The 26,923-nt window shown below is 42.9% G+C and overlaps 1 protein-coding gene across 1 annotated transcript in view; it reads left to right on the top strand.

Moving 5' to 3' along the window:
• The window catches only part of SEMA3A (semaphorin 3A), a 340,089-nt gene that overhangs the window by 88,259 nt on the left and 224,907 nt on the right, over positions 1 to 26,923 (top strand). Inside the window, exon 2 of the mRNA XM_089685956.1 lies at positions 2,696 to 2,853. Coding sequence (XP_089542082.1) covers positions 2,696 to 2,853 — 158 coding nt within the window. The remainder of the gene's footprint in view (positions 1 to 2,695; positions 2,854 to 26,923) is intronic.

Here is a 26,923-nt window from a genome sequence, read left to right as displayed (position 1 = left end):
ATCACTTTATGGGACTTGGAGGCTGCTAATATTTATATTGAAAGGTCTTCTTATGGAGATACCCAGCATATTTTGTTTTCTGTTGTTTTTTTTTAGGTTATGGGGCATCAACAGGAGTCATGATGATCATTGAGCTACATACTTCTGGGTTTTTTTTTCTTGTTTGGTTGTTTTTTTTACTCTTCCACATGTGTATAATTAATGCATGATGACACCAAAAAACATTTTCCATGGAAAGGATGTAGTTTTTTTTACAGCACATTGGTATTATGTATGGATGTTAATAGTGCTATGCCGAGGTTTCTTTTAAGATAATGTATATAGTATTTCTCATGGTTATCACTTGTACTGTACATTATGTCCAAATCTAAAAATGAAGTTCATACAAAATTTAGCAAGTAATCACCCCTTTCAAATGCTTTACAGTTCACAAAGGTTTGCAGTTTTTTGTAAAGTGTTAAGACAAAACACAACCATGTTATACCTCATGCCTATAATCTTTCACGTAAGGTTTCACTATTTTTATTTCACTATTTATAGCTAGAATGGGACCAAAACATATATTAAATTATATTGCTATGTTCCACACCATTGACAACAACAGTAGGTCATGGTCAACGGTGTCACTGGTCTGTGAAATTAAAGTAATGCTGTTTTCTTCATCTTGTAATTAAGGTTAAAAGTTCAGTTACCTTAAAAGGCTATGACATCTAAAGGACATAAACATTTAGGACATGGTCAAAGTGAGCATATGACCCTTGTGGCTTATAGAAACATCTACCAAGCATCCTTTTGTGGCAACTGGTCAGCATGTGTAGGCCAGAGTTAACAGTATACTTGTTTAGAAAGCTTTATTTAGGGTGAGGTTAGGGCCTTTAATGCTTGACCAGTTGCTTTTTTACCTTTGAAATGATCCTAGGACAATTGCCTCTATGTACAAAATTCATTAAAATGATTTATCTTAAAATCAAACTGATTTTTTCACACTGTGATGCAATTAAACCACTGGCACTAAATGCATTTTATTTTTGGAGAATATTGTCAAAACGTATTCTACTTGTTTCAGTTGTTTGTAAGTTAAAGATGAACTACAGGCCAAAAGCTAAATGCAGGGTTGAAATCTATATAAGGCAGCAATGTTACAGACTTTAGTGATGCTTTATATGGAGTGCAGCATCTTCCTCGGATATCTTTGAAAACAGCCATGGTCTTTAAGGCCTGTATGAGAATGAAGTCTTAAAGGATAAGTTCACCTTTTAACAAAAAATAATAAATGCCAATTTTTTTGCAAGTAAAAATGTGCATTTATTATTTTTTCTTTCTGGAGCCTCTAAAGCATTGCACCAGCAATCAGCAGATCACTAGTGTCATTCAGGTTTCCTGCAGAACTGTCAGTGTATCTGTGTGCATTGCACAGGCAAGCAGATACTCCCTGGCAGGAAGACTCAATGAACTACCACAGTGCCATGGTAGTTCATTGAGAAATACAAGCTGACAGCCACAAAGGCTGTCATAACTTGTAGCGTTCTCATTTACAGAATATACTGTGAATGAGTTACACGGCTGGGTGGATGGAGTCCCCTGAAGCCACATTTTTTTTTAAATTGTGACAGCAGGGGTGAGAAGATCCCCCTCTAGCTGACACAATGGGGGCCGGGGGGTGTGGGGGCTGGTCCATTTGTAACATGTTACATATTACACCCTGGATATGGGTGTAACATGTAAAATGCTACCAAAGGTAAACTTGTCCTTTTAAAGTGGTTCTAAAGCCTGGGCATTTTCTACCTTAATGCAGTCCTATATCCTATCTCAATGCATCGCTGTGCCTGTCTGCAACGGCTCTCTCCTCTCTCTCTGCTCACAGAGGGAGCAGTGGAAGCCATTGGCTCCTGCTGCTGTCAATCAAATCCAGTGGGAAGAGTGTGGATGGTGAGCCTGAACCACATTGCGGAGTTGATTAACTAAAACTGGAGAGTGCAAAACCTGATTCAGTTCTGCATTAGAAACCAATCAGATTCCAGGTTTTTATCAAAGCTTAATTTGACAAGCTGAAGTTAGAAGCTGATTGATTACCAGCCACACCTGCACCAGATTTTTCACTCTCCAATTTTAGTAAATCAGGCCCTGTGTGTGTTAATAGACACACACAGCCCGGCTCAGGGACTTGGGACTGAGTCCGCACATCTGCACTCATAGCAAATGGTTTGCTATGGCAGCAGATGGAGGAGTGGACAGTCCCCGCGGGGGACCCCAGAAAAGGAGGTTTAGGGCTGCTCTGTGCAAAACCCTTGCAAAGAGAAGGTGGATATATTGCATGTTTGTTATATTTGTTACTTTTAAAAACTCTTTAAAGTCTAGGTATAGCCAGGTTTTTTTTTTGGTTTGCTTTGGATAGCATACGAAGGGTTAATACTTTCGCAGCCTGTTCCCCTATAAAAATTTCCTTCACTTTCTGCCCTGGAGACTCAATAAGTAAATTATTTAGAATTTTTAGCATCGGCAGTTGCATTGTAGTTCTTTCAAGTAGGTAGATTGATACCATATATGCAACTAACAAAAAAAAGGTTAGAGATCCCTCCTTTTTTGAGCTTACAATCAAAAGTGTTTTCACAGTACCTTTCAACTTTAGAATGAATGCACTTTTGTACTTTTTTATTATACAATTAATTTTAACCATTTTTTTTATATTTTGTAGAAATGGTGGACTCCAACAGTCTAATAACATTCAACGGCTTGGCCAACAGCTCAAACTACAACACATTTGTATTAGATGAAGAGCGGGGAAGACTATACGTTGGAGCGAAAGATCACGTATTTTCTTTCAATGTGGCGAACATCAAAGATTTTCAAAAGGTATTTATTTCAAATACTGCCTGCGTATTCTGCAGTTTGTTCTCAAAATATTTAGAAATATTTCTTCTGATGTGTTAGAATTATGATCACGATAATTGATCATGATAATGATCTTTTTTTTTCATGAAGTCTACCTCAGCATGTTATGGGTTTGTGTTTAGTACCTCTATATATATATAAGCCATTTTGATCTAAATAGCATTGTAGGAAAGTAAACTAAAAAATAATATATAGTACATAAAGTGTTAGAATTTCAGTTTGAATCAGTGATGATAAAGGTAACTGAATGCACAAGGTATACATTTACAGTGGTTTGTATAAATGTTTGTTTATCTAATGTAGATATTTGATAAGCCTTTTTCAGGAGCAACCATCTAACGTTTTGATGTATTATCTGTTGATCTGGAATGTCTTATACTTCCATTTTTATTTTCTCTGTGCACAAAGTATACATTCATTTTTTTAACCCCTATGGTTTTCACGCTTGTTTACCTATTTACATTTTATGTTATAGCAATATTTGTTTATTTTTTAATAAGTTTGCCATTACTTATGATTCTATAGTGAAACATACTTTGTTTTTTTGTTTTTTTTTTTGTTTTGTTTTTGTTTTTTTTGGGGGGGGGGGTAAGTCCTTCTGCTGTGCTGGCAAAATCATAACTGAAAAAACGTTTTACAGTTGTATAAAAACAAAAATGCATAATAAAACCATTTATTGATCAGTTATAGTTTTACATTTTTGTATATGAGTTGTACAAGTTATGATGTGAAAAGCCTGAGGAGCCATTACAAATTTAATAAAGGCTTTTGCAGGCTTCCTTTATGAAGGAACTGTTGTCTGCAATACAGAGCATACTGTCAGCTGTCCTTGCAATTTTTCTGGGCCGAGCAGCCACCATGTGGGAGGAAGCCTTGGATATACGCAGTATGCCTAAAGTACTTAATTGACATTTTTGTTGTGCCTACTTCATTCACTGAGGTCCACAACTTGTTAATAATGCAATAACTGGTACTGTGAAATTAAGTATAGCAATGATTTCTATTTCAGAAGTCACCTAATTGGATTGAACAGTGATTTTCTTCCATTTTGGTTGCTGCACTTGCACTGTATTGCTTACTTTTAAGTAGTATCATTTAAATATATGGCAGAATTTAAAACATGTGTTCATGTGTTTAAAGCATAAACTAGGAGTAAACTAAAAGTGATACCTGTATAGAACATAAAGTCATCCCAAAACCTTTCCTAATCTGGGCCATTGTTTCCAGCCTATGTGTTGAAGCTATACCAATGGGTGTTCTAGTTTAGTGTAGCCTGTAATGGACTCATTTAGAGGCCTTCCATGTAGTAATAGAATTACCTGCAAATAGCATTTCTCCTTCTGAAAGGCTGAATGTAGCCCTAGACTGCTGGAAACTTTCTACAGTATAGCATCATCAACAAAGGATGTAGGGTGGGTAAACTCGAATGTGATTAGACTAGAACCACTGAAACTGAGACAGCAAAGTTTGTAAATGGTAAACTTTATAGGTGCAGTACATACCTTTTGTACAGCTACATTACAGCTATGATAAATATGTTATTGTAGGCTGATTTCCCAATAAATGTCAAGATTTTGTACAGTTAGGGGTGGGTTCATAAGGTGCTACGTCAGTGCAATGGTAAGGTGCAAGCTCATTATAGGGTTATTGTTCAAGTAAATCTAAAGCCAAAATGTGTGTCGCTAGACACAGTAGTTAGTTTTGGCTTCAAACACACTTTAAATGTTAACACTAGGCACTGTGATAGAATTACAGCCATATGGTATGAAAAAATCTAGCTTGCAGTCATTTAGCATTAAAAATTATTCAGAAGGAATGTTATGACGACCATGAATGAATAATAATCTAGTCAAAACACCATCTTTCACATTACTATCAATTCAAGTTTCATATTCCAGAGGTCTGGCTAAGAGGTCTATGTCATATGGTGACTGTAATCTACCTTCAGCTCTAACAGTCTTTAAGTGTGACATGTCAAATAAGGTGCATAGTTTACAGACAGCAGCATATGGAACCAGCTGACGGAACAGAAACTGTGCTGTGTTTTGCACAGTAGGTAGACCACGTATTCACTTTGTCAATTACAACTACAATTACAATTAAATTGCAGTAATTTGTAAATTGTACACATTTTGATGAAAACATAAAGTGTAATTTGCATTTTTTTCAAGATCAAATTTCTAAAAATAAAAAATAAATAGATACCTAAAATAATATTTATAGATGTACACTTTAATCAGTTGCTAATTTTCAAGATGTGTTCAAGACAGTTTAGAGTATGTGCTATATTTAATTACATTAACTAGTACATAATGGTGAATATTTTAATGTTTACAAGCCTACATAGTTTTGCTTTGTTGCTTTTATTTAGGAAGAAAAATACCTCTTATAGAAAAACTGTCACTACCGAATAGACATTTTAAGAAAAGCTTTCTTGCAAAGATAAGGATTGACATATAGTCCTCTTGATGCCCATTCTGCAGATTTCCTCAGTCTTTTTAAGTGGAATTGTACTGCATCTGAGAACCACAAATCAAAAATGTTCATTCATTTTTAATATTCAAAGCAAACGCCCCCATCCATCCATGGCTCCATGCTTTATTTTGCAAAGAAATTATTTTGAAGAACACCCCAGGCATTTCTGGCAGTGGCCATCTTTAGTAAGAGCAGATGACTCATGTATCATATACTTTCTGGAATCCATCTGCCCTTAGCTCAGGCATAGGCTGATCTAAGAACCCTCCCTCCTCTCCTGAAGACTGCTGGGATGCATGCCATCATTTGCCTAGGCATGGAAACCAGGAAGTAACTGTAGAAATGTTAAAAAAAGTTTAAAACAAGTAAATCTAATATACCTTCTTATCTATTTACTAATGCTAACAGCATAAGAATTACAATAGTCCATGTTGATTGGGAGAGTGATGTTCTGCTTTAACAACTGCATTCATTTCTTCATTGAATATATTTTCATGCGTGTTGAATTCTTGGTTTCCCACTGTGCACTGTGTCTTTTTCTGCTGGCCCCTGAACCCCCTAAATCATGATCACTAAATCATTATCATGTTCTGAAGTTATGTAGGATCCAGCAAAAGGAAACATAGACTACAGAGGGGTTTCAGACATCTGAATCTCCTGGAAGTGTCAAACGTTGAGGATTTTTTAGCTAGTATAGCCCTTGCAGACTATGGGGATAGAAGTTGTGGGAAGAATAATATTAAAATAACTCCTTTTATGGAGGGAGTCTTTTTTTTCTTTTTACTTTTTTTTAAGGAGTCACAGAGTCACTTTAATATCTCTTGCTTAAAGCTAGGCATATAGATCACATGAATTTCAGTCTGTGTGTGTTACTGTCTGTTTGACAAAAGTTTGATCATTAGAGTAATGTCTGTCAAACGGACACTCTATAAAATGTTTCAATGTGGGAGCCACTGTCAGAATGCAATGTTTCTGCAGGTGGGATTATTCCATCCACCTCACTTGTGTGCAGGGGCGGACTGACATCTCATGGGGCCCGCGGGCAATAGGGGATCATGGGGCCCCTGTGTCCTTGCCCAAACTCAAAAAGCCCTATGATAAAGGTACCAGGCGCATCTCATGGGGCCCCTACTGACCCCGGGCCCTCAGGCAGTGCCCGAGTTCCCAAATGGTCAGTCCGCCCCTGCTTGTGTGGATGGGGAAAGCTTTTCTTTTTTTTTTTTCTTTTATTTCATTACAGCCATTTCTGTCCAGCTTTAGCCTCCTTAGGCACTATTTTTTACACAGTGAGCCTAACCTTATTTCTGCTATAAAGGACTAATGATCACATGTGGTCGGATCACTCATCTCCTGCCATTTTCATTAAATCCAGTCTATTGCTACATATAAGTAAACTATATAAGTTTTGGATAGAGTGGAGACGGATTAAAACTGTCAGTTTAATTGTTGTTGGTGCCTCTTTTAGGGAGATTTATCCTCTCTATTTGTCCTGTTTACTGTTATCACTGAAAGTGAAAGTAAAAGAAAATTCAAGATTTTGGGTTGTCCCCAGAAAAGTAAAGGGAACTCTTCCAATGGGGACACTAGTTCTGATGACCAGGGGGGCCCAAGGGATTCTCTAAATTTGCAGAGACTTCCTCTCACTTCCTGTTTGGACAGGGACATCAAACATGAAGTGAAGGTAATTCTCCCCAATGGGACAGAGATAGCAAAAAATCTGACTGGTGATAACCCTCTTTTGCTCTATCCAAAATGAAAAAAAAAGTTTTGCCTATAGTTCTACTTTAAAATCCCAATCCACTTTCAGTTCACTAACACATTGTGCATTTTCAGGCAAACAGTTGAAGCTAAACCCCAATCCAATCCTTATGCAATCCAGTTTAATGATCTCTAGTGTGCTCACTCTCTAAATATGGATAGCATTAAGTGTAAAGAATTAAGCTGATTTAATAACACAAAGCACAAAAACTGGAAATCTACTACAACCAATCAGGCTTTGTTCATAGTGATGTTATTGAAAAATGAAACTTAGATGATTGTAGGTCACAGCACATTGCATATCATTCTAATTTTGTGTACTGAGTTATTAAATAAAACAAACAGAAGTATGCCTTTCTCCAACCTAAATGCATTTGCAGTCTTTCCAACTCAGAAAAATCAGTTCAGCCTATAACCACGGCATCTTTAGACAATTTGTTAAATCTCTGAGACTGTTTCATAAGCTTATTTTTTAGTATCCGGAATCTGACTCTTAGCAGCCATATGCTACCAACACTGTAGTGCCAACTGAGTTATGTGCCAGATTTTCCATTAGGCAGAGAAAACAGATCAGCCATGAAAATAGAAAGAAAATAGCCCAGTGTGTTTTTTTATGAACAATAAATGTCTTTCTAGTAATAATGGAGCCTAATCAACCCTACTATCCTACTTTATTACATTTAAATACTTGTTCAATTAAATCAAGAAATGGGATAGCTGGTGAAAACTAACATTCATGTGGTTGCGATCAGGTCGTCTGCTGACCTGAAAGCTAGGGATGTAAAGTCCATTGTGATCCTGAGCACTGCACTATCTGTTTTATTGAGATAACAAAACTTTTGTTGGCTAAAGGCCACCATGTATGAACATATATGACTGCACAACCCACTATGTATTGTGTGAATGAAAACACATTTATGAATCTGATTAATTGTAAATGATTAGGTCTTTTTTTTAATGGTAGCCTTAGCACTTTTTAGTGTCATATTCGGCATATTTAGGAGTATTTTTCTTGCTTCTCAATATTCGTGTGGCATGTTCAATGAAGAATCGTCACCATTTTGGAAAATTCTTTAAATATGTAGAAAATATATTTTAAGCATAAATTTACTGAAATGTCTTTCAGTATTGAGTACTCGTAGCAGATCAATCTTCTTTTTTTGCATGAAAGCCCTTGACCTGTATTTTTTAGATATATTTTATTACAAAAGCCATCAAAAAGACAAGTATCCACATCATTCATCTTAATAAATGTGGACAACTGTTACTGGTCATCTGGCTATGGTGTTCAATGTTTTTAGATTGTGAGTTTCTTGAGGACAGGGACTAATGTGAATGTACAATATATATGTAAAGCGCTGTGTAAATTCATGGTGCTATGTAAGTGTCTTGGAAATTCGCTTTAACGAATTTCTCCTTACCGTGAGTACTCGCAGTTGGATGCGCAGAAATCCCCCATAAAGCTGTGCGAATCTCGCTTACCACGACTGCAGCCAAACTACACGATTCCTGCCCATCCAAATACTTTGGTTCTGTTGAATTTGTGGGTGATTGGAGCTCCGTTACCCTAGAATGATCACACGACACTCTAAGGCTGGTTGCAATCCACATAAGGGCCGGCTTTAGGCTCAGCTCTCTGTTTTATTAAGAATACACACATGCCCCCCACATGAATAAAGTCAATCCCTCCCACCGAACAATGCAATGGGGATTGCTTATACAGAGGATGTACATTCCAATTGGAGCATAGCCTTTGCTATTATCTATCACTGGTCCTCCCCCATGAGTCTTCTGAGGTCAGCAGACTTCCTCCCCTTCCCCCCTATGAGCCATCTGAGGTCATATTTCCTGTCCTACTAGCTTCTATTGGTATGCAAAATTCTCTGCACAAGCATCTCCCTAAAAATATCAGTCTGTACCTGGATGGGCCCGATACGATCTTTATTAAAACACATCCATCCCAGATACAGTTCAGATTAGTAATGGGTTGTAAGATATGCATAAGCCTACACGTGGAGTTCACACCGCTTGCGCATTGCGTTATGAAGTCCATGTGGTACCATGCTGCTGATATGTGGATACAGGCCCACGGTCTACTGACAGCAGCATTCGCATGGAATGCCGTGGTGGTATACACGCCGGTCTATAAGCGCAGATCTGCCATCTCATCCATTACCAAGCTGAGTACTGTAATACATACATTGTACATGCGCATGGCCCAATTGCAGCCTTCAGAGCTTTAATTAAGCCACACGAGAGACATATGAATAACACGAATATATGACACATTTAAAGTTCGACCAACAATACAAAATTTCCATGACATTCCCTCCTGTTTTATCATATTCTCCTCGTGTCCCTTCTTGATCTTCTTCAGCTTGATGGGTGTAGTCTCAAACTTCAAAGAGTTCCTGTAGTTGTCCCTGAGAATAAAGCTCCACGGGGTACCTGAAACAACAAGACCCGACGCAGACTCGACGCAAACAGGCTTGATTGAAGCGATGATCCTCAAGAGCGTTGGAACCTTCACTACAGGAAGGCTCTTGCAAAAACCACAAACAGACTTGTGGTATGAATAAAGCTTGTGATCCCACGGTGGTCTGGGGAGATCCAGCAATAGATTCTCAAATTGCCCCTGCAGACGGGGCCACACAAGGCTGGTCTCGACCCAGACAGTTTTCCAAATCGCAGACACAAACAATGATGAGGCTTGAAGCTTGCTTGAAGGTCTTGGAGAATGTGGTCTTCAGAGAGATAAATTAGAGGGAAGCCAGGACGTAATCTGTAGAGAAGGTGGTTGGTTGGTGAGGTCTTCCCCCGATCAGTGGTTGGAGTGGGATCCCCGGAGCGGGCATGGAGATGTGGTCGTCTGCCCGAGCTTGGCTTACACGGTCGATGAGGCAACAGGAACATCTCACCGCGGCATATAAAAGGCAGATGAAAAAGAGAAGCATCAGGATATACACTCCCACTTCCTTCAACCAAGATCCGATGGAGAACAGGAAATCTCCCAATCCTCCCAAACCCTTGAACGGATTCCAACCCTCACTAGCTATAGCTCTAGCTTTTCCCTGTAGTTCACCAACTTTGTCCATATGGGCCTGGACCTTGTCATCGGTGTCTTCTATCCAAGTACAACAATCCTCTCCGATGAACTCACAGAACCCCCCTTTGGCGGCTAAAAGATAATCAAGGGCCATCTTCTCCTGAAGCACTAAAATTCCCATCTGCCGTTGTTCTTGGGCAATTTCTCTGACAGCCTCTACGGTCTCGTTAAACATACTATCCACGATGACAGAAAAATTGTTCAGGCGCTTCATAAGTTCTATTCCCCATCCTGTCCATGAGGGGAACCAAGCCCATGCCTGGTCGCCCTCAGAGAACAGTTCCCTGCGAACTCTCCCTGCCATCCTTACCTTCTTGTGGACCATCAACTCTTCATGGTCCATCACTACATAGGATGCGGGGACTAGCTTTATGAGGGCACACGAACCTTTCGCGTTCTGGGGGAATGTTCTATAGGCTGCCGAACCACACAGAAAATAGTATGGACCTGTCAGAGCAGAGCAGGAGGAGTTCCTCGTTCGGCCTCTGGCACTGAGCAACAGTTGCACAGACTGGGGGATTGCTCCCTCAGTCTGCACATCACATCCGTCCTTCCAACACACGTGGTCTGGTCGGTCAGTGTGGTTACTCAGAAAGGAAGTCTGGTTAGTCAGATTGACAGTTATACCTCCCTCGCAGGTGGTAGTCCCAACAAACTTGTTACCTGTGCCAAAGCTGATGTTAAAGCACACCTGAGGGCTGCCTAGCTGCCCAGTTACCCATAATGGACTGACGAGGGTCCTACAGGAGCTAGAGCTAATATTGGTGCTGAAACTGATGTTACCTGCTAAAAATGTGTCATTAAGTTCTACCGATAAATGTCTACGTGGGGGCTGACCAGGGGTCCCTTGCTTTTTCATGCCGACGCGGATGTCATATAGGGCATGAACAGCGGCCATTGCGGACATGTGATGACTGGGTGGGGGCTTAGAGCATACCCAACAGTTGGTTTTGTTGGCGGTTCTGGCTAAACGCAGGTGCATTTTAAATAAAAGGTTGGGGTATCTGCCATCTTTTCCTCCGTTCACACACATGTAAGACATACAAACAAAAAGAAAAAGGAAAATGACACCCCTCATTCTCTGGTGTAGCTGAGAAGCTTCTTGCAGTGGCTTGCGTGCACCCAGTTGTCTCGTCCCTCGAGCTTGAGTGAGGTAGGTGTCGTCAGCTGGACTTGGTATGGTCCGGTGAACCGTGGCTCGAGTCCGGTTCTTTGATGTTTCTTTAGGACGACCCAATCACCTGGCTCAATAGAAAGAACACCTGTTATTGTATTTGGATCGGGGAGCGATTCGCGAACCCGATGGTGTATCTTCTGCAGCTCCCGTTGCAGAGATTGCACATAACCTGTAAGCTGTGAATGCAAAGACGACAACTGTTGAGGAAAGTACAACCCTGTTTTGGGAGGTCCCCCAAACAACACCTCGTAGGGTGACAGCCCATGTGGTTGCCGAGGGGCATTCCGGATGGAATAGAGGGCAATGGGGAGACACTCAGGCCAAGGTTTTTTTGTATCGGCCATGATTTTGGAGATCCTGTTTTTAAGGATTCCGTTGAGACGTTCAACCTTACCGCTACTCTCGGGGTGATACGGGGTGTGTAGCCCTTGGTTGATGTGAAGGGCTTTACATACCTCTGCAAAGATCTGTCCAGTGAAGTGTGACCCCCTATCGGACTCGATGGTTTCAGGTAGACCCCAGCGGCACACAACCTCAGACAGGATTTTCTTCGCCGTGGTACTAGCGTTGGCACATGTGACGGGCCACGCTTCAGGCCAGCCTGAAAACATATCTACACAGACCAAGGCGTATTCGTACGGCCCACTCTTTGGTAACGAGATGTAATCGATCTGGATGCGTTGGAAGGGGCGTTCAGGTTTTGGTGAGTGCCTTTGGGGTATTACTACCGTTCTGCCAGGGTTGTGTAGGGCACAGACTAGGCAAGAAGTTGCAAAGGTAGCTGCAGCAGTACTGAACCCAGGTGCAATCCAATGCTCGTCTACCAACGCACACATAGCCGTCTTTGATTGGTGCCCAGGGTAGTGAGCCAAGTGGGCCATCATGGGGAAAAGGGACTTTGGCAAACACCATCTTTTGTTCAGGCACCAAATGTCATTCGACCCTTGGGAGGCTCCTGCTGCTGTCCATCTAGCCTTCTCCTGCAAACCCGCCTGTGATTGCAGTTTTTTAAACTCGTCTAACGAAACCTCTGAAGGGATGGCCAGCATCAGAACCCCCGTTTCCTGAACCAGTGCACCGGCCTTTGCGGACCGATCTGCCAAAGCGTTTCCACATGCCTCCACACTAGTCTCAGTGGTATGAGCTTTCACCTTAAGAACAGCAATCTCCCGTGGCAGGCCGAAGGCAATGAACAACCTGTCAATCAGTTCTGCATGCTTCACCGGTTTACCTGAACTTGTGAGAAATCCCCTCGCTTTCCAGATGGGACCAAAGTCATGTGCAATACCAAACGCGTACCTCGAATCCGTATAAACATTAATCCTCTGACCTTCATGTAACTCACATGCCCTGGCCAGTGCCCACAGCTCAGCTTCCTGAGCTGACATATGTGCGTTCAGAGAGCCCTTTTCCACAACGTCACTTTCCGTCGTGACCGCGTAACCAGTGTGTGGCTTACCGTCTTGGGTGTAGTACCTGGACCCATCGACAAAAAGATTTTTCGCTTCCGGTATTGGCGTTTCCTTCACTGGGCTGATCGCCGCTGACTCCAGTTCCATCAAAGAAATGCAGTTGTGTCCTTTGGAAGAGAGATTAGTAGTGGACAAAGAAGACATGTTAGTAGAAGAGGTGTTAGTATTGTTAGTCGGGTTGCAAAATTCAGCACTGTCGTTGTTGTCCTCCCCCCCTTTCTCGTCTTCCAACACAGGAAGAAGAGAAGCTGGGTTAAGAATAGTGCATCGTTTGATAGAGAGGTTAGTAGGAGTTAGGAGGGCTACCTCGTATTTGGTCAATCTTGCTGCAGAGAGATGTTTAGTTTGGACCTGGTTTAGGATCTCTTGCACCGAGTGCGGAGTGTAGAGTGTGAGGGGTGAATCCAAAACGATGTCACCCACTTTTTGGACAAGGACAGCACAAGCAGCCACTGCCCTCACACAACCCGGGGACCCTTTGATGACTGGGTCCAGAGCGGTCGATAGGTACATGATGGGGCGGTATTTGGTTCCGTGAAGTTGGGTTAGTACTCCGGTTGCATGGCCCTGACTTTCATGACAGAAAAGGTAGAAAGGTAGGTCATAGTTGGGTAGACCTAGGGCTGGTGCTATTGAGAGTTCCTGAGTCAAATCTTGAAGAGTTGACCAGTCGTCATCTGACATTTGAAATGGTGTTTTGGATGTCAGCTCATACAGGGGACCAAGTTTGTCCGAGATGTTGGGGACCCAATCTCTGCAGTAGTTGATAAGGCCGAGGACGGCTCTCAGCTGACGGTGGTTTTTGGGTCTCTTTAGGTCTTGCAATGTCTGCACTCTTTGGGTTGTTAGGTGCCTGGTGCCCTGAGAAATACAATGCCCCAAGAAGATGACTTTTTCCTGGCAGAGTTGTAATTTCTCCTTGCTGGCCTTGTTGCCCGTTGATGCCAGATGGTTGAGTAATGAAACAGTATGTTGATAACAATCCTTTTTAGTGGGACAGCAGAGGAGCAAGTCATCAACATACTGTAACAACACCACCTCTGGATTCATTGGGGTCCACTGATCTAACACGATTTTCAGCTTGCAGCTGTATTCCGAGGGACTGGTTACTGCTCCCGGGGGGAGACGGGTCCAGGTAAGTTGTCGGCCCTGGAAGGAGAAGGCAAAAAGGTACTGACACTGGGGATCCAGGGGTACCGAGAAAAACGCGTTTGACAGATCAATGACGGTAAAAAATTTTGCATTGGGTGGTACGGTTGCCAGCAGGGTGTGTGGATTGGGCACCAAAGGGGCATCACTGATGATGATTTTGTTTACCGCTCTCAGGTCATGTACCAGCCGGTAGGTGGTCGGTTGACCCGGTGCTGTCTTTTTTGCTACTGGGAATAATGGTGTGTTACATGGCGACTGGGTTGGGGTGAGGACCTTTATCTGTAGATAATGGTCGATCTGGGTTTTTAGGCTGTCCATTTGAGCTACACTTAAAGGATATTGTGGTAGTTGTGGTAACACGCTTCCTGGTCTGATGTTGACTGTAGTTGGAGGTACCGGCAAGAGACCCACATCATATTTATCTGCTGCCCAAACTTTGGGGTCAACTTCAGCCAATACGTCCAACTCCAGACAATATGTAGCCTCGGTGAGATAAGGTAGGGCCAACAATGTGCACAGTCTTTCTTCCGACAGGGCACTACTCACCACAACACCGGATGGGGTGAACTCAATGACAGCTTGAATGTCTGACAAGATGTCCGCTCCCAAAAGATTGATGGGGACGTCATCTGAGACCAGCACTGACCTGACAGCCTCAGTGTGCAGACCTAACCTGCAATGGAGTGGTTTGGTGGACTGTAGAGACACTGTTTGACCTGTGAGACCTACCGTCGGTGTGTTTGCCCCTGAGAGGGGTACCTTGCCTTGGATGTCCTGTTTTCGCAAGACTGTTCTGGCTGCACCGGTGTCGATGAGGCAAGGGAGGGGATATTTTAATTCCTCGAGAAAAAGATGGATCTGGGCCGACACCGATTTGCCAACTTCCTATGAGGATTCATAGGAGTTACTTGCCATGGTGGTCATAGGGGCGGAGGACTCATCAGGAATGAACTGCCACCGACCTTTAGGTAATTGGGGACAGCTCCTCCTCATGTGCCCCGTTTGGTGGCACTGGAAGCACCTGGGTGGGGGCCTATCCTTCCTGTGACCCAGATCCCTTGGTTTTTCGTGTGGGGTCTGGGACATAAGAACTTTGGCCTTGTCTTGTTTTCTTCTATCCATTTCCCTCTCTATTGCCGCAAGAGTGGAAAGGATAGCAGGGATAGACATCTCATTATATTCGGGTCGGGCCAGAACCAGCCTTTCCCGAATTTTAATATTGATGCCTTCCAAAAATTTGGCCCGCAACAGAATGTGCGTCGCGGTCACCTTTACCCCTTCAGTTGGAGCATCAGGTCCAACTTCCAGATCCGCATCCAGTGCCGTCTGCTTGAGACGGCGCCAGAAGCAGGCGCTTTCCTCATTAGGACCCTGGGTGAGCTTCATCATGTCCGTAGTAGAGGTAGCACCATACATTTCTGGAAGCTTTGCCTTTAGCTGTGTACAGAACTCTTTGCCCCCTGAAGTCATCTCCTCATGCGTGGTTATAGAGCACCCTGCAATCACTGTACTGGCCACTTCCATGCCCACCTTTGCCCGTAGGATCTGTGCACAATCTGACCCGCTCATACCATAGCTAAACTGGTTTTGTCCAAACATTCGAGCAAATCCTCTCGGATTGACTCGATAGTCCGGGAGCTCAGCCAGAATAGTGCGGATCTCTGCCGGGGTGAAGGGGACATGCCAAACTACCCGTTCCCCTAAAGTCCGTTCCCCCTGTGCATTGGGAGGACCTTCAAATTGCTGCACCCTGACTGGATAGGCCTCGGTCCGGGAAGAGTGCAAGGGCTGACCCAGCATCATCGGTGGGCTTAGATTAACCACCTCGCTTACTGCACCTTCAGGTTTGAGGTCCCTCAGATCAGGGTATAGCTGGGGGGCAGGGGTCTGATCAGTGGTTCGTAGCGCTTTGATGCAATCCGCCCTGTTTTTTAACCGGGTGTCTATTCCCCTTGATTCACAGATAGTCTGCAAATCGGTTGTTGAGTAGGCTTCATAGTTGGAAACAGAAGGAGCTGGGGTGAAGCAGGGAGAAGGGAGAGGTAGAGGCAGAGGCTGAGGCATAGAGACAGAAGACACAGAAGGTATGTCAAGAGTGACGTCACTAACAGAAGAGACAGGTGCAGTTATACTTATCTCAGCCACTGTTGGTTGTTGGGGGACCCCAGCAGACCCTGATCCTGCCTGCCTTAGTAGAGTCAGCCCTGAAAGAGCTTCTTCCACCTCTGACACTGGATCCTCCTGTTTTATTCCCTCTGGAGGCCAGGTATACATCACCTGGTTCTTCCGGACAGACACCAGTTTATGTATGCCTTGCTTCCCTAATCGGATTGACCTGTGAAGCCATAGCTGTGCGATCTCTAGTTCTGACGCCTGCATCCGTGGTTCAAATTCAGAGATGAATTTTTCCCACCTCCATGCGTCAAATGTACCTTCCCGGGGAATTTCCCATCTGGTACCCTTCGACCATTTATTCCACCTTTTGAGGGGTTCTGTAGACTTCCCCCCCAAACTCACCTTCATCAGTTGTGCAGCTGTCCTTACCCTGAAGAGGGCTGGTTCCCCCTCTCTCTTCATGGACTGACTACTGCCCATCGTGACTAGTCACTGGTATATATCCCGCGTCCGGGTACCTGTTTACCCCCTGGAGCACTCGGTGGGATCCTACCGAGTGGCCTGATTCCACCACTTTCCCAGCACAGCGTAATTTATGTGATACTTATCGATCACCCGAAGCGCATCAAGTGGCGGTCAGACTGAGAGCACACCTCCCACTCCCACAGCGCAATTTGTGTGATCCTGACCACCCGAAGTGTTTGTGGTGACCAGGCTAATACTTCCCTGGACCGCCCACTCGCACAGCGTAATTTATGTGGTTCTCATCACCCACTGTGTTTGGCAGGCCACACCGCACAATGATGAAAGTGGCTTTTCTCTCCCTGCACACAGTAGCTAACACAAGTCAAAACAAAAAGAGGGGTTCTTGGATGTTACTTAGGGGTCACTGGTTGGGCAGAAACCTGCTAACTGACCTTTAGGAAATTTGTGTAAAGAAAAAACTTTCCTAATACACACAGAAAAACCCTTTTTCAACCTGAAAAACTGTTAAAAAGGACAAAGTGGATCCTTATGAAAAACACGGGACGTTTCACAGTAAAACAATTACACAGAGGTAAACCGAAAAACTGCGCCAAAAGTAACCTTGTTGCTGACGCAAAAATCACTCCTATCAGCACCGCTAAACGATCTGCGCTACACACGCAATCTTCACTGCAACCACCTAGAACCGTTTACACAAAAAGTCTGCTGGACGTGAAACACGTGACACAGCAGCTTAAAACAAACCCGCTTTACAATAAGGAACTACTTTTAACAGGAAAAACACAAGAAAAACATAATCACTATACAAGAAATCTATGTGCAAAAACCCAGACTACACCGCGCTCATTAAATGTGGAACACGTGAAGGGAAAACTCGCTTAATACACTTTAAATTGGCTGGCAATACGCAAATTTAAAGCTAAAAGCAAACAAATGAAACTGTAAAAAATTTGGATTAAAAACACAATATGGGTCAAATGCATATAGGAAACTTCATGCACATTGCATAGAGATTACTGCACATTTGGTAGCCAACAAAATGGCCACCAAACAAAAGGAGTCCATGTGGTTTAGTCAAGAAAATGACCCCCCACAGGGAAGCACATGGTAATACTAGAATGACCCCCCACAGGGAAACACACGGCAGACTCTAGCCTCAAAATTGCCTCTTACATAAAACAGACTTTTAGACAGAACATACACTGGACAATTACACAACAATATGAAGTACACATACAACACAATTTGGGCACAATCACAGAACGGACATAAAACACCAACATATCACACTAACATGCACATGTAACAGAAAGGACCCCCTGCTGCATGCTTGCTGGGAGCAGTAGTACCACAAAACATTGTACAGACTACATACACACAGATCTTACAACAGTTAACAATTAACCTAAGCCTTTCAGCACTGTAATAATTACCTCACGTGGAGGGGGGTAGAGCAATCACCACAGTACCTACAGCCCACAAATACTTACCTAACACTATGCAACAACTTTTACCCACTAAAACATATACCCGTTTAATTTTTGGTTGGAAGATTTTTAAACTTGACCAAATCCAGCCAACCAAACCCACCCCCCCTGCTGCTCTCAGCAGAGACAAACCCTCGTCTTTTCACCCACAAATCAAGAGTTTAGGACAAAAAATGAGGTCCTTGCCAAGCGTATTTCTTGTTAGCTAACAGAGAGCGAAATCAGCCACACGAACACGCAAAAAGCGATCCTCTTAATGGCAGAGAGACCTGAAATGTGCCGGCATACTTTTTGCTAGTTCATGATGGCCATTCCCCCCTCGTTCTAGGTTAGCTACGCAAGAATACGCGTTAGTATCCACCAGGCTCGCCAAACTGTCTTGGAAATTCGCTTTAACGAATTTCTCCTTACCGTGAGTACTCGCAGTTGGATGCGCAGAAATCCCCCATAAAGCTGTGCGAATCTCGCTTACCACGACTGCAGCCAAACTACACGATTCCTGCCCATCCAAATACTTTGGTTCTGTTGAATTTGTGGGTGATTGGAGCTCCGTTACCCTAGAATGATCACACGACACTCTAAGGCTGGTTGCAATCCACATAAGGGCCGGCTTTAGGCTCAGCTCTCTGTTTTATTAAGAATACACACATGCCCCCCACATGAATAAAGTCAATCCCTCCCACCGAACAATGCAATGGGGATTGCTTATACAGAGGATGTACATTCCAATTGGAGCATAGCCTTTGCTATTATCTATCACTGGTCCTCCCCCATGAGTCTTCTGAGGTCAGCAGACTTCCTCCCCTTCCCCCCTATGAGCCATCTGAGGTCATATTTCCTGTCCTACTAGCTTCTATTGGTATGCAAAATTCTCTGCACAAGCATCTCCCTAAAAATATCAGTCTGTACCTGGATGGGCCCGATACGATCTTTATTAAAACACATCCATCCCAGATACAGTTCAGATTAGTAATGGGTTGTAAGATATGCATAAGCCTACACGTGGAGTTCACACCGCTTGCGCATTGCGTTATGAAGTCCATGTGGTACCATGCTGCTGATATGTGGATACAGGCCCACGGTCTACTGACAGCAGCATTCGCATGGAATGCCGTGGTGGTATACACGCCGGTCTATAAGCGCAGATCTGCCATCTCATCCATTACCAAGCTGAGTACTGTAATACATACATTGTACATGCGCATGGCCCAATTGCAGCCTTCAGAGCTTTAATTAAGCCACACGAGAGACATATGAATAACACGAATATATGACACATTTAAAGTTCGACCAACAATACAAAATTTCCATGACATAAGTACCTGCAATTAATAAATAAATCAATAAAATAAATAAAAAAGATTGACCTGCCAAGACTGTCCCATTGTGCTTTCTCCATCAAAAGGATTACAACAGTCCATGTGTGATGGGTGAACACCTAGGGTTTACAAACAATATGGGAAATATATGCGAGCGTACCTACAAAGAAAGTATAGCAGCTGTACACCAGGTAACCATCAAAACCTCTAAAACAATGTAAATCAAAAGTGCAGCACTGGAAAAAAGACACTATAAATATAAATCATTAGATAAACAGTTCATATGGTGATTTCAAGTGACATCAGGTGCTTTCATATAATCGTATCCTTCTAGTGGTAAGGTGCTGTGAGATAAGGTGCAGAAAGAATGCACACTCACCAGAACGCACAATTTAATGAGCGTTTGTAAATATATGTTTCTCAATGATTGGCAAATCCCCCCAGACAACGTGCGTGCGCACGAAACGCGTAGGAGGAGCCAGCAACGCCGTGACGTCATGCCGCCGGAGCATCGTGGAGCTCCGGCGGCCATCTTTAACACTGGACGGTTAGTCCATGTAATCGCTTGTACATCTACTGAATTTTTACTCTATATATCCTCGTTTTGCCCTAATAAAGTATATACTTACTACACTATGGAGATGTCTCTGCTTTGACTCCCTTGGGGAGTATCAATCCACAGCCATCCACCTGACCACTGGAGAAGGAGCTTTCCCTACCACTACAGAGCAGTCCATAGGCTACTACCTGAGGGGTATACTGGACCACCTTGATAAACATCCAGGACCACTGAAGGGAGGATATTGGATTCCAGACATCACCCTGACCAGCAGATGACCTCAGGAGAAACATATATTTACAAACGCTCATTAAATTGTGCGTTCTGGTGAGTGTGCATTCTTTCTGCACCTTATCTCACAGCACCTTACCACCAGAAGGATACGATTATATGAAAGAACCTGATGTCACTTGAAATCACCATATGAACTGTTTATCTAATTATTTATATTTATAGTGTCTTTTTTCCAGCGCTGCACTTTTGATTTACCTAGGGTTTACAGGCAGAATTTATACAGATGAGGTGTAGATAACATATTTTATTCAAGTCAATGGATTCCTCCTCTTAGCTAGTGGCTGTTTATGCCACTGTTATCCTACTTTTATTCACTGATTTTTATTTCATAAGCATTGGCATTTGTGGTTACTTTTGAGAAAAAGATCTAACTGTAATCTTCAGGCATAAGTATACCCATTAAAGGAGAGGTACAGCCAAAGTTCCATTGGCTTTACTTCTCCTGTGGATCACTAGAGTGCAGTTCATTCTGCACTCCTGTGACCCATTCTCAGCTGACAGCGGGCTGAAGTCTATTGTCAGCTGACGTCACTCAGCAGGTCCAGGATGGGGAAAGATCCTAACTTCAAAGTTGAGATCCACCCCAGAGTCTGGAGCTGCATATGGCTCAGCCTCTCAGCGAGCCACTGAGAACCTGAGCCAGCTGGTCCCTCCCCATCCACAGCATAGCGCTCCAGTGAGAGCGACTGTGGGAACTCAGAGATCAGCGGTCATGCGATCACCGAGTTCTCACACTTAGAGTTGTCGGGGGACAGAGGTGGCATTGGACCGATGTTGCATCCACCTAGGTAAGTATAAATGGGGGAAAAAAACACTACTTCTCTTTTAAGGTCTGATTTTAGGATTTTAATGATTTAGCAAATGTAATAATGTGCCAGTGAAACAGTTTTTACTCGCGTTGTTCACAGTTATAGAAATCTTTAAAACATGATCTTTTGGGAGTACGTGAAGCATGGGGTTTTTGTAAACATACAGTCAGGTCCATAAATATTGGGACATCGACACAATTCTAACATTTTTGGCTCTGTACACCACCACAATGGATTTGAAATTAAACGAACAAGATGTGCTTTAACTGCAGATTGTCAGCTTTAATTTGAGGGTATTTACAAATCAGGTGAACGGTGTTGGAATTACAACAGTTTGCATATGTGCCTCCCACTTGGTAAGGGATCAAAAGTAATGGGACAATTGGCTTCTCAGCTGTTCCATGGCCAAGTGTGTGTTATTCCCTCATTATCACAATTACAATGAGCAGATAAAAGGTACAGAGTTCATTTCAAGAGTGCTATTTGCATTTGGAATCTGTTGCTGTCAATTCTCAAGATGAGATCCAAAGAGCTGTCACTATCAGTGAAGCAAGCCATCATTAGGCTGAAAAAACAAAACAAACCCATCAGAGAGATAGCAAAAACATTAGGCGTCGCCAAAACAACTGTTTGGAACATTCTTAAAAAGAAGGAACGCACCAGTGAGCTCAGCAACACCAAAAGACCCGGAAGACCACGGAAAACAACTGTTGTGGATGACCGAAGAATTCTTTCCCTGGTGAAGAAAACACCCTTCAAAACAGTTGGCCAGATCAAGAGCACTCTCCAGGAGGTAGGTGTATGTGTGTCAAAGTCAACAATCAAGCGAAGACTTCACCAGAGTGATTACAGAGGGTTCACCACAAGATGTAAACCATTGGTGAGCCTCAAAAACAGGAAGGCCAGATTAGAGTTTGCCAAACGACATCTAAAAAAGCCTTCACAGTTCTGGAACAACATCCTATGGACAGATGAGACCAAGATCAACTTGTACCAGTCTGGTGATGTCTGTGCGTTCCAGACTTCAGGCTGTAATTGACTGCAAAGAATTTTCAACCAAGTATTAAAAAGTGAAAGTTTGATTTATGATTATTATTCTGTCCCATTACTTTTGGTCCCTTAACAAGTGGGAGGCACATATGCAAACATTTGTAATTCCTACACCGTTCACCTGATTTTGATGTAAATACCCTCAAATTAAAGCTGACAGTCTGCAGTTAAAACACATCTTGTTTGTTTCATTTCAAATCCATTGTGGTGGTGTATAGAGCCAAAAATGTTAGAATTGTGTCGATGTCCCAATATTTATGGACTTGACTGTACATAGTTGTGCTTGAGTGTGATCATTTAGGTACCTGGTTAATAATTGATGATTGTATTTTTTTGCCTTTATGAATGCAACTTTTTAGCTTAAGCATTGCCTTGACTGATAAAAGGATGTACATTCTGGAAAAAGACAATGTCCGTAGCTCTCACACAGCTGTATAAAACACAAATCCAATAAAAAGGATTTAAAGGAAGTTCATTTTCATCCAGGTGTTTAGGTAGTTTTTTTCACCCAATAGCATATAAGAGACAATCTCTGGACAATGTCACATGTAAATGATATTGTGCAAGAATACAGTCTGTAACTAGTGTTTCTATTTATATTACATTATCTGAGGTTCCCAGAAGAATCACAGTATGGTATTAAATGAGGATCATGTTTTATTCTATACCTAATTCCTAAAAGCCTTTCAACAAGCATGAATAATTGGCTGTGAGGATCTCTGGATTTTACAATGGGCTAGAAGACTATTTAACTTAACATAATACTATGCAGCATTAAGATATTAGTGATAATCATAGGCCTTATTAGAAAAGTATCCCTGCCTAAATACAGTATATAACGTATAATAATAAGCACTATGGTACAAAAAAATGTTGCCACGGTTTAGTAAATGTAGTTTAAAATCTAACTGCTATAATTATATTGTTATTATAATAATATGTAAGATATATAAATATAAAATGAGTACAGGGCTTTCTGGTTTAAATGTTCATATAACACAGTTTGTCAATTTTGCTTAATTGCACAGAGCTCTTTGAAATAACACAAGTCACGCAGATGCATCTAGATGATGCTGAGAGGGCAGACAACATGAAGTGTGAGATGTAAACGTGTTCTGTCCTGTGCACATACAGCACTGTACTCTATTACAAGCGATATTCTGAGATTTTATATTTCACAAACATTCACTGAAATTTGACAGGAAATTGTCATAAACACATATTTTTCAAATGTTTCCCTTTTTTACCCACCATTTTTTCCGTTCTTCTTGCTATAGTTCCCTTTTAGGCCTCACTTTAGCATACAGTGGAGGCCATGCAACAATAAATGTATCTTCTCAGCTTAGCATGGCCCATTTCACAACATAGAAAAGATATTTATTCCCCAGCTTGTATGTATGCACATCATTATAAAAAGAAGAACATGTGTTCTGTTTTTCTTCAAAATTTAGGAGTGGCATAATATTTTTTTATTATTTTTAAGAAATAAAATCTACTTTAAATCTATTTTGTGTACCGTATTTTCCAGCGTATAAGACGACTGGGCGTATAAGACGACCCCTTACTTTTCCTGCTAAAATGTAGTGTTTGGGCTATACTCGCTGTATAAGACTACCCCTCTAGCAATGCACACCAGTGGGAGGAATAGTGCCCCATCATTGGTGTCAGTGGGAGGAATAGTGTCCCATCATTGGTGTCAGTGGGAGGAATAGTGCCCCATCATTGGTGTCAGTGGGAGGAATAGTGTCCCATCATTGGTATTAGTGGGAGGAATAGTGCCCCATCATTGGTATTAGTGGGAGGAATAGTGCCCCATCATTGGTGTCAGTGGGAGGAATAGTGCCTCATTGGTATCAGTGGGAGGAATAGTGCCCCATCATTGGTATTAGTGGGAGGAATAGTGCCCCATCATTGGTGTCAGAGCGACGAATCGTGCCCCATCATTGGTGTTAGTGGGAGGAATAGCACCCCATCATTGGTGTCAGTGGGAGGAATAGTGCCCCATCATTGGTATCCGTGAGAGGAATCGTGCCCCATCATTGGTATCAGTGGCAGGAATAGTGCCCCATCATTAGTATCAGTGGGGGGAATACTGCCCCATCATTGGTGTCAGTGGGGGAATCATGCCCCATCATTGGTATCAGTGGCAGGAATAGTGCCCCATCATTGGTGTCAGTGGGGGGAATAGTGCCCCATCATTGGTATTAGTGGGAGGAATAGTGCCCCATCATTGGTATCAGTGGGAGGAATAGCACCCCATCATTGGTATCTGTGGGAGGAATAGTGCCCCATCATTGGTATTAGTGGGAGGAATAGTGCCCCATCATTGGTGTCAGTGGGAGGAATAGTGCCCCATCATTGGTGTCAGTGGGTGGAACAGTGTCCCATCATTGGTGTCAGTGGTGGGTGGAATAGTGCCCCATCATTGGTGTCAGTGGGGGGGAGGAATAGTGCCCCATCGTTGGTGTCAGTGGGGGGGAGGAATAGTGCCCCATCGTTGGTGTCAGTGGGAGGAATAGTGCTCCATCATTGGTATCAGTGACACCAATGATGGGGCACTATTCCTCCCACTGACACCAATTACACTTGCTGACCTCTGTTATAGTATGGTGCTGCTGCAGCCAGCATATGTGGTTGCAGCAGCACCTCTACACTGCACACTTACCGGCCGCTCCTTCACTCGAATTTTTGCGGGGCCGCTCGGCTCCGCCCCCTCGTCGGTGATTGGCCGCCTGTGTGCCTTTCCTGAGTTACAGTTCTGGCGGCCAATCACCGGTGAGGAGGCGGAGCTGAGCAGCCGCGCGAACATCCAGTGGCCGAACAGAAGGAGCAGCCGCGCTTCCTGGACCGGATCGTCGTGGGACCGGAGCCAGGTAAGAAACAGCAGCCTCTGCCCACCCCTGTACTTAGTGTCCCTTCCATTGGAAGGGGGGGGTGCCGCCGCCCCCCTAAAAAGTGTCAGTATGCCATATACCGGCGTATAAGACGACCCCCGACTTTTGAGAAGATTTTCAAGGGGTAAAAAGTCGTCTTATACGCCAGAAAATACGGTACACAACTTTGGACATCCAATTCAGACTTTCCAAATGAAATTTTCAGAAGGAACAAACTTCAAAATCTTTCCTGTATGTGAACAGAACTAACAATTTTTGTTTAATGTGTACGGTTTTCGTACAAGAAAAATCAGAAACGAAAGACTACGCATGATCAGAAACAACGAAGAACAATAATCCACACTATAATGTTTCTACATCAAACAAAAAAGCTTTTGTTTGAGAATTTTAATACAATTAGTACCATCCACGAGTTCAACTTGCTGTGGAATATCATATATCATATTATATATCAGCATTGCCTGAGAATTAAAAAAAAAAAAAAAAAAAGGGCATAAGGTGCCCCCCCATCCATATCATGTCAGATCTGGTATGGATTTTGAGGGGAACCCCCCATGTCATGAAAATGATGTTGGATCTCCCCCAAAATCCATACCAGGCCCTTATCTGAGCACATGCAGCCTAGCAGGTAAGGAAAGGGGGGGACGAGTGAGCGCCCCCCCAAACCATACCAGGCCACATACCCTTAACATGTGTAACTTTGTGGCAGGGGAACATGTTGATGGGGACAAGGGGGGACAACCCTGGCCGCTGGCTGTGGGGGTCTGCAGGCTGGGGGTTTATAAAAATCTAGAGGATAAACCCAGATACCGCCCTCCCTATGTGAATGAGTATGCAGTACATGATACTACTACCCATTCACAAAAAAAAAGTTTAGTGTAAAAAAAGTCAGGAGACAGTTTTTGACAAGTCCTTTATTAAAAATAAAAAAAGTCCTTCGAATTAGATCCAACGTCAATCACGCTGCCACCGGCTACCTGAAAAAAGGAAAAAAAATCCACTCCGCCCTCGACGCTTGCTCCTGTGATGTCATTATGCCCTGTGATTGGCCAAAGCACACAGGTCACAAGGTCATACGTAATACTTTGGCCAATCACAGTCCACTGTCAGAGCATAGTGCAATGTGGAGCGCTGTGGGCTAACAGCCCGCCTAATGCCCGTACTGTTAGTGTGTTCAACGAACACACAAACGGCCCATGTTTGAGCCGAACTTACATTCGATTCAAACATGCAGCCCATCACTAATCAGCGGTCAAAATAAGAAACAATACGTTTCTTTTTTGACTGCTGATACAGATACTGCTAGCCAGGAATGCTAATGCAGCAATCAGCTTCCCTGCATGGATTAAAACAGGAAAGCCTTTACTCTTAGTCCACTCATGTTTCTCATTTTTAACTAAAGCCCTGATGAATGGGCAGTTCCTTTGACCCTCAAAACACATTGGCTGTCTTTTAGCACAATATCAATAGATGAATTTGGACTCTTTTATCTTTTGGTCTGGCGCTCCTTCCATACAGTATATGCATTTTTGGTGACCTGCTGGGATACCCACTGGAGGGTGACCTTGTCTGTTGTGGGTGGCCTGGCCTGAGACAGTGGGCTCTCCAGGTGTTTTTTTGGGCCTTTTTTAAATTAGTGTCCCAGCAAGTCTTGGATGCCCTTTTTTGTCATTTGACTATGTATAGGAGCACATTCTACAAAGAGAAACAAAGAGCACAGGAGTACACAAGTCTATCATACTGTTACATGGTGGTACAGCGGTGGCTGGTGAACCTTTTTGGTCCACTTATTCTAAAATGCATCAACTGTGTGTTTTTTTTTCTGTCTGGCCTACTAAATGCTAGATTTTTTTTGGACGGTTACATTTGTATCTATTT

Source organism: Staurois parvus, unplaced genomic scaffold (assembly GCF_062004578.1).
Source record: "Staurois parvus isolate SC_StPar_1 unplaced genomic scaffold, SC_StPar_1.0 ptg000019l, whole genome shotgun sequence".
In the NCBI taxonomy this organism is placed as follows: Eukaryota; Metazoa; Chordata; class Amphibia; order Anura; family Ranidae; genus Staurois; species Staurois parvus.
Note: the sequence above shows the minus strand (reverse complement) of the source record. Positions and strands in the feature narration are given on the sequence as shown.